Genomic DNA, 19,411 nt, shown 5'->3' with positions numbered 1-19,411 from the left:
GCTTGGAAGCTGCAGCTCTGAAGAGGTTGTTGGCTTCACCCAGGGGTTTTGCACAGCTGGATGGTTGCCATGGAGATCAAAGAGTTTCTCAAACATGCATAAAAGAATCAAGGTAACACTCTGGCTATGTTCTTGAGGATTAAATAACATTAACATGATATAAAGGTCAAAAAAGTCAATTTGACAGAAGACTACCCCTTTAAACACAGTCTGAGTGCCCCCAAGTGGTCAAATAAATAATTAGTCAAAATGAGTCAGAAAGTAGGTCGAGCTGCCATCAGTTGGAGTCAGAGGAGAGTTTAACCTTAGAGTCCCATCGTGAACTTCTCTCTTTCTACCTTCTTTTTGTTTTTGTTTTTTTGTTGTTTTTGTGTTTTTAGCTATTTTATTTTCAGCTTTAAATAAATGAGTCAGAAAAATAGCCGCGCAGGAGCCCTGCCCTTGCTTTGGATACACACATAAACAAGCCTAGCTGGAATGTGCCACGACAATAGAAACAAATAAACCCTCTCATGTGGAGTTTATCAGTTCTTATCTGCTCATCAGGATGCTGCTTCATTTCTTCACTGGAACCAGGACGTACCGAAGCACAGACCCCCCACRCCCCTGACCCCTTCAACCCCGGTGAACACCTGACGCAGACAGATAGCAGATAGTTCTCCATCAGGGCTTTAGCGTCTGAAAAACACATCGTCTCATCGTCGGCCCTGCAGACTGACAACCTGACCTCCAGCTGCGATCCTACGGGCCTTTGAAACCAGTGCTGGTTGGAAGGAGGAAGTCTGACCTCTGCAGCTGAATGTGCAGCGTGACCATGTGATAGACCTCCATCAGCATGTCTGCCACGGTCGCTTCAGGTGCGTCTGTGAGGAAGTGGATGGGCAGAGGGTTCCACCGTCCCACCTTGATGATGCCTGGACACAAACAGAGAGGATCCATGCAAGTTTTAACATGTAGTCCTCATATAGTATAGTCACATATACTTGAGAGGCGCATTCCCTTATAATCTTTAGAAACCCTGTGATAACATTAGAGTTTTTTATTTCTGTGGTGAGACATTTATAGAGTTTTGCTGGCGTGTATTTTTATTTTTTTGTATCGTTCTGAAAACCAAGAGTATTCCGATTTTTCTCCAAGCTTGTGCATTTACGCCGATGACTTGACTCTATTGAAATTTCAAGAATAACGTAAATTTAATAGCCTGAAGTAGAGGAAAACAAAACAATAAAGAATAATTAGAAACAAGCACTTTGACTGTCTAGTTAATTAAAACCATCTGTCTGAGAAACGTTTCTTTCTCAAATATTACCACCCAGATTTTTTTTTTTTTTTTTACAAAACTTTCATGCTAAATTGGGAAGAAAGCTTACAGTGTGGTGACACACACACACACACGCACACACACACACACACACACACACACACACACACACACACACACGCGTAAATATTACACAAAGCTGCATTACACCAGCGGGGTCTGTGGGCCTCACAGGCTCCAGTCACTAAGTATTTTTGAAATATCTGACCAACACCCCGATTTTCCCCCGATATGAAGCAAGAGCTGCAAGTGCCTGAACACAACCACAAAAACTGTCAGTCATGCCTAATATGCTGTGAGTGGAAACTGCTGAAAAACAAATGAAAAACATTTCTAAGCTCATCATGAGCAACAGCTGCTCCAGACTGTCAGCTTCTAACTGACTGATGCTCCTGCACCTTTCATTTATGAAAATATATACATATGTATTTTTTTCTATAAATGAAAACTTTTCATTTACGTGAATAAATTCATATAAGATTACCAAACAGTAGCCAGTTCACTCATCTCGTCCCCACTCCATGATGTTGGGTCATTGTATAAAATTGAAACAAAAGCAGAGTGCAACAATTTGCAAATCCTTTTCAACCTATACTCAATTGAATACACCACAGGATTAAACATTTTACTGATGTGTTTTCATTTTCATGCCTGCAGCAGGTTCCAAAAAGGGGAATGTTTACCACCACGTTCCATCACCTTTCCTTATGGCGCMGACGGTAGATAAACGGTTTTCCTTTAATGGTACATTGTCTCTCTGCGATTACCACATTGAGCAGTGAGTACATGAGGATGATTGACAGCGCTAAGTCCCTCCTTCTGGCTCTGATTGGTTGTTTTGACTGAGCGGTGCATTTCTTCCGATGGCAATAGCAGCTCAGAGAGGAAACTGTCACAACATGGTGACAGTTTCAACAAATATGTAAAAAAAAAAAACTTTTCTTTTTCAATACTGATTACATACTGCAGCTTTAATGGTAGACGCAGCACAGAGACCTGTGGCGACTCTGGAGGAGCTGCAGAGATCAGTTTGCCATAAGTCACATAGCAAGACTTATGGCATAGGGAGACAATTAAATGAGACTAATGTAGAAGACTGTGTGTGATGGAAAACTAACAGTTCACCCTGAAAACACGCGGTGAGCAACTCCTGGCCTGCAGGGCCAGTGTCCTGCAACTTTTAGATGCATCAAATAATGAGGTCAGAGGAGAACTTGACTGCACTCAGGAGGTGATTCAGCTATTGGACTGTTGGACCAGGGAGACATCAGGATCAAGAACCAGGATTGCCCAGTCCTGTGTTAGAGTGGCCCACTTAAAGTCCAGAGCCAAACAATTGGACGTTTAATGTTTCACGTTAAATCAGTGAAACATGTTTCTTACAGAGTGTATTCCAGCTGAAGCAAACACAAATGGGCATTTTAAGAATTCAGTTTTTAATGTTTAAATGATGATCAAGTTATGATTTTATTCTTGTAAAATGTATTTGTGCTCTATAAATCTTAAAACACTCCAGCAATGCAAGTTCTGCTCAGCGTCGAGAGTCGCTTCTAGAAAATGTCACCAGACCACACAGACTGAGATCTGAAGCAACCTTAGCAATAAATTCAGCATTATGGTTGTCTTTCTGAAATTAAAAAGGGGGGAATATTATTTAGAGCAGCTATAGCGTGGCTTAAAGGCAGCAGTCCAATATTTGTGGTTGATGGGCAACTATAATACCAGTTCTTTATTTATTTAAGCGCAAAAAATAATTACTAGTGACGTGTTATGATTAAAGAGTGACCATAAAACACATTTTGTTTGCAAGAAACGCAAAGAACATCAGAACCGTTACGCCTCAGACTCCCTTCAGCATGAAGCACTTCTATGAAATGTTGTTGGAAACATACAACGCTTTGCAAAAATATCCATGACCTTTGAACTTCCAACATTATTAGTCATCTCACAACCACAAATTTAAATGTATTTTAAGTATATTTTACACCAGCATGAATAAGATATTCCTCATATAGCTAATTGTAATGTTTGTTGTAATAAAAAACCCTCAAAATTCAAAATGAAGTCCCACTTTGCAGTGGTCCTTTCATGGCATCTCCATGAAACACAGTAGCTGCGTTTCCACTACAAATGTGCGTAAAACCTTTTCCGAAAAAACACAATTTTGCAAGTGCAGAGTTTTCATTAAATAAGAATCACATGTGGATACATTTGTTCACGTGAAAATCATGGGGGCAACAGATGTAATCATAATATATATTAATGCTTCAGCACTAGGGCTCATTATCGGCCATCAGAGGAGAAGTTGGTGTCTTATTGAGGCATTGGAGCAACAAACGCCCATAAATGAAATTGAAGCCACTCATTGTACAGAAGATCTGTGGATTCAAAGCTTTCCACTACATGCGTTTCAATTACAAATTTGCTGAAAACCTTGTTTTAATGTTTAAAAAACACAATTTCACAATTATAGTGTTCCCTTAAACAATAAATTAAATTAAAGTCACATGAATCGGTTTGTTCACACAGTAAGTCATTAAAAAACACTCAGCACCATCATCCTCCTACCACTTCCTGTCGTCTTTTTTGTCGTTTCCGACAGTGGAAACATCCGGTTGTTGATCACATCAACCTAGAAAAAAAACTATTTATCAAAAAATTTGAGGTTTTTTTTTTTCAAAATTGTTGTGTTTTCATTAAACAAATTTATTTTCGTAATTCCAATTCGCGCAATTTTATGGTTGTCAAAAATGCAGCTACTGACAAACTTTACTTTTCATCAATTTTGCGATGCACATTGTCCAAAGAAGCGCTTTGTTGCTGTATACTAACTGGAGTGACTGATGTGTTGCAAAAAAACATTGTTTCCATTACAGTTTTGCTAAATGCACCAACTTTGACACGGTAGAAAAAAACCCGCCTCATCCTAGCGCAAAAAAAAAAAAAACTTCTCAAAAAATGTTTATTTTATCTAAATCAGCATGTTTCAATTAACCAAATGTATTTTTATAAATCAAATTTGCACAATCTTTTGGTCAACAACATGAATGTAAGGAACTTCCAGAGGTATTAAAATGTTTGCAAAACATTATATTTTTAAATTTGGTGTGGTGTAAAGTAAGACTATAATGTGAAGGGACATTTCACCATTTACCTCCAGTACACACAGACTCACACACACACACGCACACACACGTGCACCCCCCCCACACACACACACGCACACACACACAGGCTTCTTCATGGGACTGGCTGGAGCTGTGAAAACTAAACAAAGCTAATCGCATTACTATCCTCTAAATGAGATCCAGACGCGTCCAGAGAAGTCTCCCATCATCTCTCTTGTTCCTCATGCGCCCCCTCATCCCCCACCCATCGTCATCCACCCTCCTCCCTTGCATCGCCCTTTGTGAGTTTCTTCCTCCTGTTTCCTCTGCTCTGTTCTCTGATGTCTTTTTGGTGTGTTTACTGCCCAGCTATATCTGTGTTTCCACTGGGTCGAGCTGTGTTCTTCATTAATTGGGCCATGCAGAGGGAGCATCGTTAAAACACCATGTACAGAATGGACCGTTCTCCCTCAGGGCTCAGAGGAACTCCTGAGGAACCTCAGACCACCATGGGAACAGGCAACCATGATCAGAACAAACTGTGTCGGAGCAATTGCAGTTCATGTAGGCTGATGGATGCACAAAACCACTTAAGTATAGTAGGCACAGTTAGATTTACAGATAATTGTACTTTCTTAAAGGGACAGTATTATGTATTTTCCAGCCACAGAGTGCCATTTTATAGGACAATAAAGTAACAATGTTTCATTTAGTTGTTATAAAAATGCTATATATATCAAATATGACTTAAAAGAAATTTGACTTTGTAATTTAGCGCCTTGAAACTGGTCCTCTGTCTCTTTAAAAACTTTTTTATTTACTGAAACTCTGCCTTCAGGAAGTCTGAGGAGGAGCTTCATCCTAGAAGGCGGGGCTAGGTCCATCCAGGCATTTGGCACAGCTGAATGGTTTGAGAACTTCTGAAACATGCATCAATGAATCAAGTCAACACCCCAAGTAGGTTTTTAGATGTGGGAATAACATTATAACATGATGTAAGGCTAAAAAAAGTCCATTTTAAATAATACTGCTCTAGCTGCGCCTAACTGGTAAATTTTACATGCCAAATTGGAAATGTTGGATTATTGTGGTGTTTTTTTTCACTTCACACATTCAGACAGACTGTACTGTGCAGTACAGTCTGTCTGCACAGTACTGTTTGGATGTGCAGACGCTCCATGCAGCGTCTGCACATCCAAACATGAAGCTAATGCCAAGTTAGGTGGAAGCGAACGGGTGAATAAACAGACAAACAGGAACTCACAGAGGACACATGACAGCACACAGAGCAGTGGACACATAGCGACTCGCATGCAAACACACACACACACAGACACACACGCACACACACATACAGTGAATACATAGCCCCTGCTTGCTGTGTGATGCATTAATAATTGATCCATCATTCTTGGTCTGCCCCCATCAGTGGGCTGTGCTTCTTGTGCGCATTTAAAAGTAGGAATTATTGTTCTCATTTCCACATTAAAATTCCATCTCCCAGAGACGAGCTTTCATGTGGCCGACTGGTGGCTTGGCTCATGTCTGAGTGTGCCCATCTGTACAAATGCACACTCACGTCTCCGGCTCCTCTCATCAGCGCTCGCACGGGGCCTGCACGCATGGATGCATGCGCGAACACACACTCACGGGGAAGCGCGTGCGTAATCCCATTGTCCCGCACCACGGTGAGACTCAATGGTTGACGCAGCCGGCCTGAGCCGCTTGATTTAAAAACGGTTCCAGGTTCCACCCCTGGCTCTGGGGGAAACCCCCTGCGTCTGACTCATCCCTGTCATCCACACTGACACTGTCAGGGATTTCTATTTTTTTTAGTTATCTTTAAAAAATGCTACGTAAGCAGGCAATTCATCAAAAACACTTAAAATGTGAGGATTACTAAAGCAACATATTCAGTTTAGAACTTTGATGTTTAATTCAGTCGTTATTTAACTAATTAAAGACGACGATCTTTTGAACTGATATATTGTATTTACAAACCTTTCAATCCCAAAACCGTGATAAAAAACGGACTTATTCCATATCTGCCCATAATTCTGCATTCATTTTAGGGAGCATTGAAAAACACTTGGTGCAACAAACACTGCAACAGGAAATGACTGGATGGAGATACAATAAAAAGCACTTCACACCAAGGCAGTGCCAGAACGGCTGGTACACAGGAGTTTGAAGACCAAAAGTTTCAGTTTTCTTTTCATAATCTAGGACAGCAGAGGAGGTTGAATGCTGGATGTATGGAAAGCCAAAAGGGTCAAATTTCTGATGAATGCTGCAACATCTGTCCAGTAGCCACAGCTGGTGACAGGCTGTTGATGTGCGATCAAACTGGATGAAATGTTCACAAGTTTTGTAAATTTGAACAGAAAAATGTTTTTAGTGGTGCAGCTTTAAAAGAGTTTCCTCTCAGTGGGAAGGTCCTGGGTTTAAATCCTGACAGGTGCTGTCCTCTGTGAACGTTTGCATGTCTTCCCGGTATACATCCACAGTCATGTGTGTTACGTCACCAGGATATACTAAATGTACACACATGATTGTCCTGTGAGTCTCTGTGCTGCTCCATGATAAACTGACCACCAGCATTAGAAAATAAAGACAGAGCATTTCAGCCTAAATGGCTTCAGGTTTTCTATACTAAAGTCGTTACGTTTGTTTTCAGTGATGAGGCCTGGAATCTGGGCGTAGTGATGGACTCAGACCTGAACCCTGAGAGTCCCATAAAAACAGTTACAAAGTCAGCCTTCTGTCACTTTGAACTGCCTGGCTGCGAATAAGCTTGACTTGTTTTGATTAAAGGGCCTTCTGCTAAAAGAGTGTGGCTTCATGAAAAGCCACCTGCTGTAAGAAGAAGGTCTTGTCACCAACCAGTGGTGGCTGGTGACTGGGAGCATCAGTTTACTTTCAATAGACCGTTTACAAACTGTCCTCTCTGATCTGATCCACCCTCCAGCAAACAGCTGGATGCGCCGCTTTGACCCCTCCTGACCTGTGAGACGTGGCACCGTTAACTGTTCGCTGATTGAAGCTGTAAAGTACAGGTCTGCTCTCATCCGCTCTATAAAAGCTTCCAAACCCTTATAATTGAAATAAACAATATCTTCCAGCTAATTACTGGGCTGAGCTAATTAAAGAAAGGCCGCGGTGCTTTAAATACACCGCTGGGACGCAAGAATGCAGGACACAATTCAAACAGGGAGAAAATAGCTAGGACTCTGTATAATTTTGGTCATAGACCGCATGGGGAAAAAATGTATAATTTAAGCCAAAAATTATTCATTTAACATAAACGCTTGTTTGAAAAAAAAAAAAAAATGCATTCATTTGGAAGATGCTTGGGAGAGAGGTTTGCGAGAGGCTGTTTCATGCTGGCCGTGCGCGGACGCGCTCTTGTATTAGCTTTGGTCGTTTTTTTAAGGTGAATTCCGCTCCGGTCGGCTCAGTGATGTCTCCCTCAGCCTCGCCTTTGATGGGTTGAGCATTGTTGAGCATTGATGTGGCTCCTAGTTGTCAGCACATTGTCTGCTGAGACAGACAGAGACCTCCGTTTGGTAACAAAAACGCTGAGGTTACAAGTGTGACTAACAGCGTTCATCTGTAAACCTTCCCCTAACTGTGGAGCGGGCTGCTCAGGCCGCTAGCGTAGGGTAATGGCTGTCTGAGTGATTGTTTTGTGGCTGTTTACTGCAGCTCTGAAGTTTACAACCTGCAGCAGAAAAAGCCCAAAGCAAGATTTCTTCTTTTTTAATCAAGTTAAGGAGTAACTAAGTAACCGTTTTGCATTTGGCAAACATCTGTAGCTATAAGACTGAGTTGAACCTCAGCACAGCAAACAGCTTCTGGTTGATATGCATCGAGAAATGAGAGGATTTAGAGACTGGAAACTTAAAATTCTGATCCCATACCGAAGCGCTACCAGGTTGTCCTGACAACCGTCATCTCTGATAAAGGGTTAAAATGAAGTAAGAGACTATGCTTCTAAAATTTATTTTGTTTATGCCAGGTTTTCCTTAACATTATTAAACAAAAAATTACATAAACTCCCACAATAACGGAGTAGTAGTGTACACATATAACATGTAAATAACTCAAATTATGATACCAGCATTTTACCAGCGTTTCACTGAGAAGTAGCTCCTATAACGAGCTCAGCAGATGTTCTACCAGCTGTTTGCTAAATGCTGCTGGCTAGTCTGAAGGAGCCGAGTGGGGAAGCTTGGAAACTGCAGTTCTGAGGAGGAGCTGCGTCGCAAAGACAGAGCTAGGTCCACTCAGGTGTTTTACACAGCTTAATGGTTGTCCTGGAGATTCAATGATTTCTCAAACATGATGAATTACTGTTTACAAATACTTTAAGGGAGAATTTGTAAACTCCCTTGTTCATCAAAAAACACAGGAATGTTTTTTGATGAAGGAATTAAAAAACAAAATTAAAAATTGATTTTAAATAACACTGGATCTTTAAAACAAGACTAATGAGTTACAGGCAATTTATTAGTTTTGCAAAAGCTACAATTCTGATTTGAGGATTATTCTAATCAAAAATATAGCTTCAGCTACAAATAAGATAAGCTATAACAAATTAGTATCTGAAAGACACTTTTTTTTGCAGTTTACAAAATCTGTGCATATAAATATGTCTGCACGCTGAAACAAGAATTAGAAGGGACAACATGAACCCACACACACACACACACGCAATGTTAGGAGATTTCAAACAGATGGGGATCTCCCAGCGTCCTCAGCCAGCTCCAGCAGCTCTGCTGCCCCCCATCACTCTGCTGTCCCGTTTTATAACGTTGTGAGGCAACTTCTCCAGATGGAATATTCTGCATACTTGAGAGAAGACAGCAGTAAATGACACTGTCCTGCTGCAATGACTACCATGTGTGCGACAATAAATTACAGCGTTTTTCTTTTTCTCTGCTTCATAAACATTCTCACACGTACCCCGCACACAGTGTATTTTTGTCTTGCAAGGACATTCCTGTCCAGCTCTTTGTTGACTCTTTAATGACTTTCACAGCCCCTGTCTGTGTCTCTGGTGTGTTTTTCAAGCTTTTTCGTGCTTGTTGCCACTGTAACAATGTCTGCTCTCTGTACACACCACTTCACATCACACACTCCCCTCAGATCGTTGATGAGAGGGGCGCTGTCCTGCCTTGAATGCTGAGTTGTGACTACTGTAGCTCACAGAGAGACGAGCACAGAGAGGCTGAATATGTAATGCAGTTTCTATTCAGCTTTATCTCATTAAAAGAAGCTTCTTTCAGACGTTTTCTGTCATTTTACTGTTCTAGGAGAAAAAAGGAACAAAAGCAAGCATTTACCGTGTTTATTGACTCTCCTGGTGAGTAAGCGTATGCTTTACATCAAGGATAAATGGGTTAGAAAGCACTTTATGCTAACTGGAAAGCAAAGATGGGGAGTTTCCCAGGGCGGCAATAGGAATCGGGAGGGTACACTTCAAAAATACAAAACCTTACCAAGTATTTTTGTTCTAGTTTCTAGTGCAAATGGGTTAGTACATGTGAAATAAGACAAAAAAGTAATTTTTAGAAAGAAATAGGAGCTCATTTTAAGTCAATAATGCCTTAATATTGATGAAAAAGTCCTGATTCCACTGGTAGATTATTTCACTTATAACACAGGAAAATTGCATGTTATTAGTGCATTCGATGAGTTTGAAGCTGTTTGATGGCCTATCCAAAAATAATTGTTGTCTGTAAAGCACCTTAGTAACCGATTCATAAATAAGCCTAGTGTCATTGGTAATTTGAAAGACTCCCATTCGGTCTGGCTGCTGTTTTGAAATCAATGTTTTCTGTCTTCCTGATGTCTGTTTTTTGTGAAGTGCACCAGTCCCTCCTGCAGTCAAACACTCACACACAACGATGCTGCTTCCACCACACTTCACAGCTTTTTAGTCCAGAAATGAAGGTTTTTGTCCCTTAGAGTATTTGTAAACAGTAACTCATCATTTTATATTAATGTCATAATACTGGGTGGCCTTTCAGCCCATATTGGGACACCACTAGTAACCACTAGCAGCAGCTGTGTTTGCATTACAGATGTGCGCAAAAYTTCGTCAATTTTCCGCTAACGTCGAAAAAGAAAATCAATTAAATAAAACAAATTGATGTTGCAAAAGAAATAATTTTGTAATTGGGATGTTTCAATGAAATAAGAAACATAATTAAAATCAGACAAGAATGAGCAATAAGTTACTAAAAATCACGCCTGTATCATCCTCCGATGCACTTCCTGTCATCTTCTTCTTCATGGCTTTGTGCCAGTGGCAACATCAGCTGCCCTGTGACGCAAAGCGTWTAAATAAACCAATTTCGATATGGCCACAAAACCTCACCGCATCTTAGCATCAAAACGTCTTATCAAAAAGCGAGACTACCGTGTTTCCATTAAGCAAATTTATTTTCAAAATGTCAAATYGATCAATTATTTGGTCAATGGAAACGCAGCTGCAGACGCTCCCTCACCAGCTTTCATTCCGATCTTCACCAGAGCTTTTCCTTTGCATAGATGAATGCGGCATCTTTAAGAATCTGAAATTTGGACCTATAGCAACTTTAAGTAAGACCCRACAAACTGTGCCTGGAATAAAGTCAGGCAGTGACAAAAGAAAAGATCTATTTTTTCATACCGCGAATTTAAATGTCTTGTATGAACTGTACCAAACGGCATAAGCTCATAAAACAGACTTTGCGATTATAAAACCCTGAATGAAGCTGATGTGGATGTGTGTGTGTGTGCGCGCGGGGGGCGGGGCGTGTGTGTGTGTGTGTGTGACTGACCGTGGGCCTGCGCGGCCGAGCTGTGGGAGTAGCCCAGCGCCAGCAGGGCCGTCTCCACCAGCTGGGAGAAGAGGATGTCCTTCCTGACCAGCACAAACTCGGCGTGCTCCTCCCTTCCCTCACACCCGTCGCCCTGAAGCCCCGCGTCCGACTGCTCCACCACGCAGAAGACGGGAATCATCAGACCTGTGGAGAGACGACAACAAGTTAAAGAGAACAACGAGGACTTCTCTTTAAAAGCCTGGCATTAATTGACGATCTTCCCGGCACAAATTGGTCTCCWCAGATGAGAAACATGTGGAGCGCATCTGGTGTCGGTGAAGCTTGAGATCACTTGCTTTTTTTTCTTTCTTCTTGGTTTCACTTGTAATGTATTRGAACACCTTAGACCCCCTTTAGTCAAGGCAGTAACGTCAGATAAATAAGACAGAGCAGTTTTAGAAAGCACMGTCCAGCTGCTTAACGGAATACTAGATAGGCATTCATAGGAATGACTCCTCTCACAGATATGCAAAGCCAATACACAAAACAGTCACTGTGATAACAGCAGCTGCCCTCATTAGGGCATTAATAACCGTTACGATGCTAAMTGTCCTCTAATGCTCTCCATGCAGGTCACATATTTTACCCAGCTGCCACCGGCCTCCAGGTGGACCACATCGAGTCCAAGTGAGACTGTTCAGACACCCGGGTGCCTCGCAAAGGTTTACTGGAACTGGAGCGAATRGRCTACTGACAACTTAATGCCCTTCCAGTCTGAGTCATTTTCATTTATCGGTGCACAAAACAGGGTTCAGCCTAGGCTACGCTAAAGCTTTCATCCATCCAGAGCATGTCAAAGAGCAACGCTGGTCTCATCTAACCAAAGCGGTTCAGTCCTCACGTCTGCTGTGTCCCCAACATGGCTTGTTGTAAACTTTTAACAGAATGCCTAACAGCTTAATTGTTGCTTTTCTCCGTGAAGAATGGTCTGCAGTCACTGGGCGTCCACAGGCTGGTCCACGCCACCACACGTGGCGCTTTGCATTTTAGCTAGCAGGTTCTAATTAGCTGCATTTCCATGGACCACAGTATCGCGGAAATTGGAAGTACAAAAATAAATTTGCTTAATGGAAAAGCAGGAATTAAAAAAAAAGGTTTTTGATTAAAAGCTTTGCTGCTAAAATGAGGCTGTTTTTGTAAATTAGTGTATTTGGTAAAAATGAATGGAAACACTTCTTTTTTTCTTTTTTTTGCATCGTCTGAGTCGTGTGATCAACAACTGGATGTTGATGCTGGCAGAAAAGATGAAGAAGAAAAGAAGTGGTAGGAAAATTATGATTTGTTTAAATGATTTATCGCGTGAAAAGAAATCATTTTTCGAAAAAAAATWAAAAATGGGATCGTCAGGTGGATTTTTGGCCAAATCAAAATTGATTTATTCCGAAAAACTGCAACGGAAACACCCCCATCATCCCAGTCACATGATCAACAACCAGACGTTGCCACTAGTGCAAACCAGGAAGAAGACGACAGGAAATAGTTAGAGGTTGCTGGGGCGGCATATTTTTTGAAGACTTGTTGCGTGAATAAGTTTATTTATGTGGAATTTTAATTGTGTTTGTTATTTAATAACATTTTTAGGCATTGGCGGAATATGGAGAAAGTTTTGCGCACTTTTGTAATGAAAACTCAGCTACTGTTGGTCTACCACACGGATGTTTTGCATCTCGACGCAAAAGTGAAACAGCTTAAGGGGATCGATTACCATGGCAACATATTGTCAATAACAGTGGAGAAACCTGCTCTTCAGGAAGAGTCTAATTCCCAAAATTCCTCTCCTCGGCTCTCTGCTCTCACACTAATGCCTCTGCTCCAATCTGGAGCTTTTTTCCTGAAAGGCTTTTGGTTTTGGGCCACCTGTCAACCGGCCGTTATTTAAAGTCCCCTGAAGAAATGATGGACTGGAGCATTAGGCAGCGTCCCAGCTCTAATAATACAGGCGCTGGTGTTTTACCGTATGGCCAAGCAAACCCACACACACACCCGGTTCTCTCAAGTAAATGGTAAACGGTTCAAGTCCACACACACACGTACACACACACACAGAGAGAGAGAGAGAGACCCCGATCCATCTCCTCCATTGTTTTAATCAGTCAATTCCGATATTTCTATTTCCTCCTCATTAATCACTCGGCTCCCAATCCTCCAGGCTCTCATGGAGTGAATTACACACTGGAGGACCGTGCCAATTGAAGTAAGTGAATTTCCCCCAACAGGGAAATATAACTGTCAACACGGAGCAGCTCCCTCCGACCCGCGCTCCTCTCCCTCCGTCTCTCTCCATCTCCAGCTCCAGCTCCGCCCGTCGTCTCCGGCATCTTGAGACTGGATGATCTGGTTTGGATGATGCGATGTTGCCTCAAAACCTCTAATCCCTCTAATATGTTGAGGGATGAGTGAGTGGAGATATTAAAATAAGATATGTGTGTGTCTTGGCAGGTTCGCAGTGTTGCCGCGTACGGCGGCTGGTGTGTGAGCTTGTAACTCCGCGCGCGGGGGTATCTGCTGTGTGGCGCGGCCTACATGTGCGCGTTTGGCCCCCATCCTCGCAGCAGCCGTGTGGTTTTGGGGGCGACACATGGAGTTTCCTGTGTTCAAAGTCAACCCGTCATTATTACAAGCCGTGGCTTCCACCGAGCGCAGGAAACCCCGTCCTTCTCCTGCCTCTCTCTCTCTCTCCACATGGTTTCTTCTCCTCCTCCTCCTCCGTCTTCTCGTTCTTTCTGCTGTATCCCGGTCACCGACCCTCCATGCCGATTTGTTAACTCTGCCTAACCACAGATGGATTATCTTCACAAACTCTTCAAACCCCACAGAAAACGGTTTTGTTTTGATGGAGGAAAAAAAAAGAAAAGAAAAAAAAAAACAGATCCGACGTCCGAGAATTATTCCGACATAAATTCTAAAATATATTTACATCAAATGGACCGCATAACGTCAAAATAAATTGATCGATTTTCATTATTGTGCTCTCCAAGGTCTTTAGTCAGAATTTCCATGCTGTAGGATTTATAACACGCCTATAAAAGAAACCCTTCTGTCTCCCTTTTTCCAGCGTTTAAAGACAAAGCTGCCAACAGAGACACTAAAATATTACATCTTTTCCTATACTGGGGCACACTCCAGGATATTACACAATATTTCTGTGTTTTTTAATGCATCACAATGGACAAACTTAGATTTTAATGCTCTCACAGATGCTTGAAAACCCGTGATTTATTTCCTATTAGAACACAAAGTCTAACTATTGGACTGGATAGTGAAGCATTTTAATGTGCTAAAAGTTCAAAACTGAGTCAAACAGCTTGAATAAATTTAAATATCATAGATGTGCATTGTTGGCACTAAATAAACTATTATTTGTGTGAATGCATCAAAATACAAACATCACAACCAGAAAAAAAACCAAACACATAAGACAACATGCACATGTTAATGATATCATCCAAAGTAGAGATGCTCTGTTCTGATATTAAAATCTGCTTTGGCTTCAACGTGTACACAAGGCAGACTTTCAGAAGAAACTTCTCAGCAGGAAGCTGTGATCCCATCAAGATGCAGCAGCCAAGAGTGTTGAGAGTCACCATAAGCAGCCACTGACAGGTAGGTGGAGAGGAAACGGGGCTAGCCACCCGCTAGCTAGCATTCTGTCCCACCGTGGGAAACAAGGAACTTGTGAAGAGAAATGTAAGCAATATACTATGAAATCTCAACCGTCCTGGACAGCACAGGGGTCACAGGTTACACACAGTACCCCTCAGTACATGGGAGCAGTTTCAATGTTTTGCTACCGTGCTTAAAAATAAAAAATAAATCATTATATCGTGATGCGTTTTCCAGCCAGATTGCTGGATACCACAGGCTGTGATCATGCTTCCAACAACACAGCTGTGCTGGTTGTTCCTTAGTGAATATAAGCAAAGCTAAGCTGTATGCTAAAGGCATCGCTGGACAAGCTCACATCTCACACACATATCAGTGACTGTATTTATGTGTCTCTCAGCCAAATTCCTTATTTTGTAATGTTTTACATTTTGATTAAATGTGGACGTGACCTTCCTAAAGGCCACTGAAAACAAACTTGAATCTGGGATAGCAATGTCACTTTCTCTCTCTTTTTTCTGTAGAGCTGGTAAAGAGTGGAAAAGAACAGGAAAGTATTCATGATGCAACATTTATTCATAAAGTGAAAGGACAGGTAAAGACCGAGACATTTCTGCAAAAGCATGACAGCACCGACACGGAGGCACTCACATGAACAACTGCACACAAGGAGGAAACAACTTTCGCAGTTAATGCTGGGATCGATAACCCAGAGTGACTTGTATAAATCTTGTTTATATGGAGCAATCTCCTTTATTTGGTAAGCCTGTGTTATACAGTTCCCCCCTGACTTATAGATTAACAGCTCACGGCTCTCATAGCACTACAGCGTGGAACACGGAGCCAAACTCAACCCATGTGGCTCGCAGCGCAGCCAGCCAGCGGCTGTCTGTGGGTTTGGAGTACAACGCTGCTAAAAACCTTCTGGCAGAAGGAAAGCATGAAAAACAATCATCGTATTTCATTCATTTATGACAGTTCTTCTCACCATGCTGCAGATTTCATTTGTAGAAGATAACTAATACCAAGTGCCTTCACTGTTACTTCAATCTCTACAATGAAGACCTCTCCATCAGATTTCTCTGTCAGCTCTATGGTTACCTCCAAGGGGCCGCGGCGGGGCTCCATTGTGGCGGGTTCGTGGCCCGGTGGGGCTCCCGTTCAGCTCCAGTCGGCTTTTCTTTCCTGGCGGTGGGAGCCCGCTAAGGTCCGGACTGCCGCCCCTCCGCTCGGGACTGCCCTGGGCGACGGGACTCTCCCCTCCTCGCTCCATCCTCCTCCACACCCCCAACGGAGCTCCAGTCAGAGACAAAGAGTCTGAAGGGATTCAACAGAAAAGCCAAGGAATTAGAAATCCAGTGGATTTTTTTTATGTATTTCGTAGAACTACAATGGAAACACTTTTTTCGCATCACATGATGATGTTACTACTGGTGGAAAAGACAAAGAGGGACAACAGGAAGTGGTAGGACGATGATAACGGGGCATAATTTTTAATGACTTATCACGTGAACAACTTATTCACGTGTGATTTTAATTGCATTTAATGGAAACAGAAATTGCAAAATGATGGKKTTTTTTCCAACATTACTGGAATATCAACAAAGCTTTACACACACTTGTRATGGGAACACRGCTTTTGTCCCAAAATAAYATCACTAATTCTCATGCTGCTSTATGCAGACACTCTATCTGCACTGACGAGGATTTCATCACCTCAGAATGCCAAATGCTCTAACTGACAAYAACCTCACCTATTTCAAATTATAATTATAATCATTTGACCACTTGAGAAGATTATTTAAGCAGCGCTGGCAATGATAATTATGGAAAAATAAATCAAATGATATGGTAACATCAGTAAAAGTAACTTACTCTGTTGTGAGACAGTAGCACACTGTTTTTACATCCTTCATCCTAATGTACACACACTACAAAAAGACACATATGTCATGTTGAAACCCTAATMATGTTTGAGATATGCCACCGTCCACAGCAAGATGAGGAACAGTGTGGCAGTGGCCATAAAAATAGCTCAAAAATATAATCAACTTAAATATCTGCTTACCAGCTTTGTCAAAGTAACGATATTCCAAWATGATAAAAGCACAAACAAGACCTCCAATCTGACCTGCAGGTGAAATGTGTCTATTCCTTTAGAGATKATGTTAATATTTCAGGTTTTCCTCAGAAAAAAGCAACACAGCTCTCACTTTTAGTCATTTTTTTAATAATATGAATCAAACATAGTTTTAACATTCATCTTTTATTTGAGAAGACCTACCAATATATTATATCTCTCACAAGCTGACATTAGTGGGAATTACAGGGAAGAAAAAGTCAACATAAACTTCTACGAATGTTTTGCTCTCCTTGTAATTATGAGGCTGATTGACAAGCTCAGTTCACTCTGTTAATATAAATCAACAATAACGTTGCAAAGTCCAGTCCAGTTAAATCCACTCCATCTAGGAATGATTATTTAATCTTATATTTTCTTCACTTATCAAAGAACAAATAGTTACAAACGCACAAGGAATTAGTTTTTATGCTTTGATAAACAGTTTGTACCCTTCATCTCGCCCAGTGGTTGCTGCAGACCGACAGCCGTCCCACAGTACCTTACACATTATGAATGTGGGGAAAAAAATGAACGAATGAAAATGTTACATTCATGTTGCTACCCAAGTTAACACTCTGAAATCTTTTCAGCGTTAACTACGTTTAAACCAGAACTGCTAGCCGTTATCATCTGGTTCCAAGCTCGAACCAACAACTCCTCCCTGACCCCGCCTCCCGCCTYCTGCCCCGTCCCCATCAGCTCCCCGTCAGCTCCACCCCCGGCCATCAGTCTCTCCCAGCTCCCACCAGCAGAGCAAACATCATCACAAGATGCCACTGTTCAAACACAAAGGTCACTCTTAAATAAAAACGCGAATTTGAAAAAGAAGTTTCACTTGCGTTAAGCTTTCAGACTAGTTTGGCATCTTTAACGAGGAGTAACCAGGCTGATTTGGAAACACACACATTTCTAAATATGTGTGTTTAGAAACATATTTTGCCAAAAAAAAAAAGACAGCTTTTTATTGCCGAAAGATGGATTTAGACAAAAATAATAACTTTTTCTAAAAAATGACAGTATTTTTGGAAGGTGACAATATTGCAAGCTACGAAAGTATTTTTTTATTTTTTTTTTATGAATTCAAAGATGAATAACTGGTACAGGTTCCGTTTGCCTCCGAAGTTATCCATTCCTCTCAAACCTTTCCACATTTTGTCATGCTAAATCCACAAACTTCATCATTACTTGGATTTTATATGTTAAACCTACACATGTAAAGTGGATTTCCAGAATTCAGATCATGTTCCACGGCGTGGCAAAATGTGTCGCAACTCGCCTGACGTAAACAGCCAGGGAGCCTGCAGAAGTCAACTCCAGGCTCGGTGTTTCCTGATTGGGAAGTGTCAGCCAAACGTCTAATATGTGTAATGCCATTAGCAGCGCTGCCAGGCCTGAGCGGCGGCTTGGTGCCAGCACACATGGGCCAAATGAGCAGCTGTTGTTCAAACAAAAGCTCCCCGGCAATATCTGACACTCTGTAAATAAAATAAAAAAATCCGGAAGCTGTGGGACCGACTCACTGATTTGCAGTTCTCAAAAAAGCATCAGGTCTCTCCACTTAAATGTGGGGTCAGGCCCTAAATAGAGACATACAAATCGAAAACATAGATAGATTTACTGCTTCTAGAACTGATTCAAGCCGCTCTTGTTTACATACTTATTTCTCAGATGAAGCAGAAGGTGGAATTGAACCTGGAGAACTCAGTGCTGCCATTACACCTCAGTCTTAGCGTGTTTCTCCAACTACATTCGATTAGAAACCAGAACTGAAAAACCTCCAAAAAGAAAAGAAAAAAATAATTGCTTCCATTATTCTTGTTCTAAAATACATTTTGTATGAAAACCAAGATCGTAATTTTTACCACAATAAAGAAAAACAGCTTGTGTTGCAGTTTATTATTTTATATCATGGAACAAAATTCAAATAAGCACTTTGTTGTCTCCATTGCCGCTTTCTGATGCTAAAATCTGACAGTAAACACTAACAGAGTGTGACAACATTAGGAGTTTTATTTCTGCCCTTTTATTCAATGAATGCCTTTTTAAAGAATCATGTAAACGATTTTGACCTTAAAGTGAAACCATGTGTTCACAGCCGAGGTGCTTCTATTGAACTTTACATAAAAATGTTACAAAGATAAGATGACTTTCACTTCATGTGAAATTCGCAGTTCCTAACAGCAAATGAGAACCTGTTTATATAAAATGAGGGTTTTTTTTTAATCATACAACAAGCTATGAATGTTTTACAGTAAAGTTAACATGTTAGTCACACGGCCCTCAGTTATCTTTGTAGAAAGATTTGCAAAGTTCTCACTCCTCTTCCTCTCTATTCTCCTCTTTTGTCCCTCCACCTTCCACACACACACACACACACACACGCACACAC

At 41.3% G+C, this 19,411-nt stretch overlaps 1 protein-coding gene across 1 annotated transcript in view; it reads right to left on the bottom strand.

Annotated features, from left to right (window-relative positions):
* satb2 (SATB homeobox 2) overlaps positions 1 to 19,411 on the bottom strand; it is a 71,121-nt gene that overhangs the window by 28,669 nt on the left and 23,041 nt on the right. Inside the window, exons 3-5 of the mRNA XM_008396790.2 lie at positions 16,002 to 16,217; positions 11,256 to 11,441; positions 788 to 914 (exon numbers count right to left, since the gene is read on the bottom strand). Of these exons, the coding sequence (XP_008395012.1) occupies positions 788 to 914; positions 11,256 to 11,441; positions 16,002 to 16,173 (485 nt within the window). The 5' untranslated portion in view covers positions 16,174 to 16,217. The remainder of the gene's footprint in view (positions 1 to 787; positions 915 to 11,255; positions 11,442 to 16,001; positions 16,218 to 19,411) is intronic.

The sequence above is a fragment of the Poecilia reticulata genome, linkage group LG2, assembly GCF_000633615.1.
Source record: "Poecilia reticulata strain Guanapo linkage group LG2, Guppy_female_1.0+MT, whole genome shotgun sequence".
NCBI lineage: Eukaryota > Metazoa > Chordata > Actinopteri > Cyprinodontiformes > Poeciliidae > Poecilia > Poecilia reticulata.
Note: the sequence above shows the minus strand (reverse complement) of the source record. Positions and strands in the feature narration are given on the sequence as shown.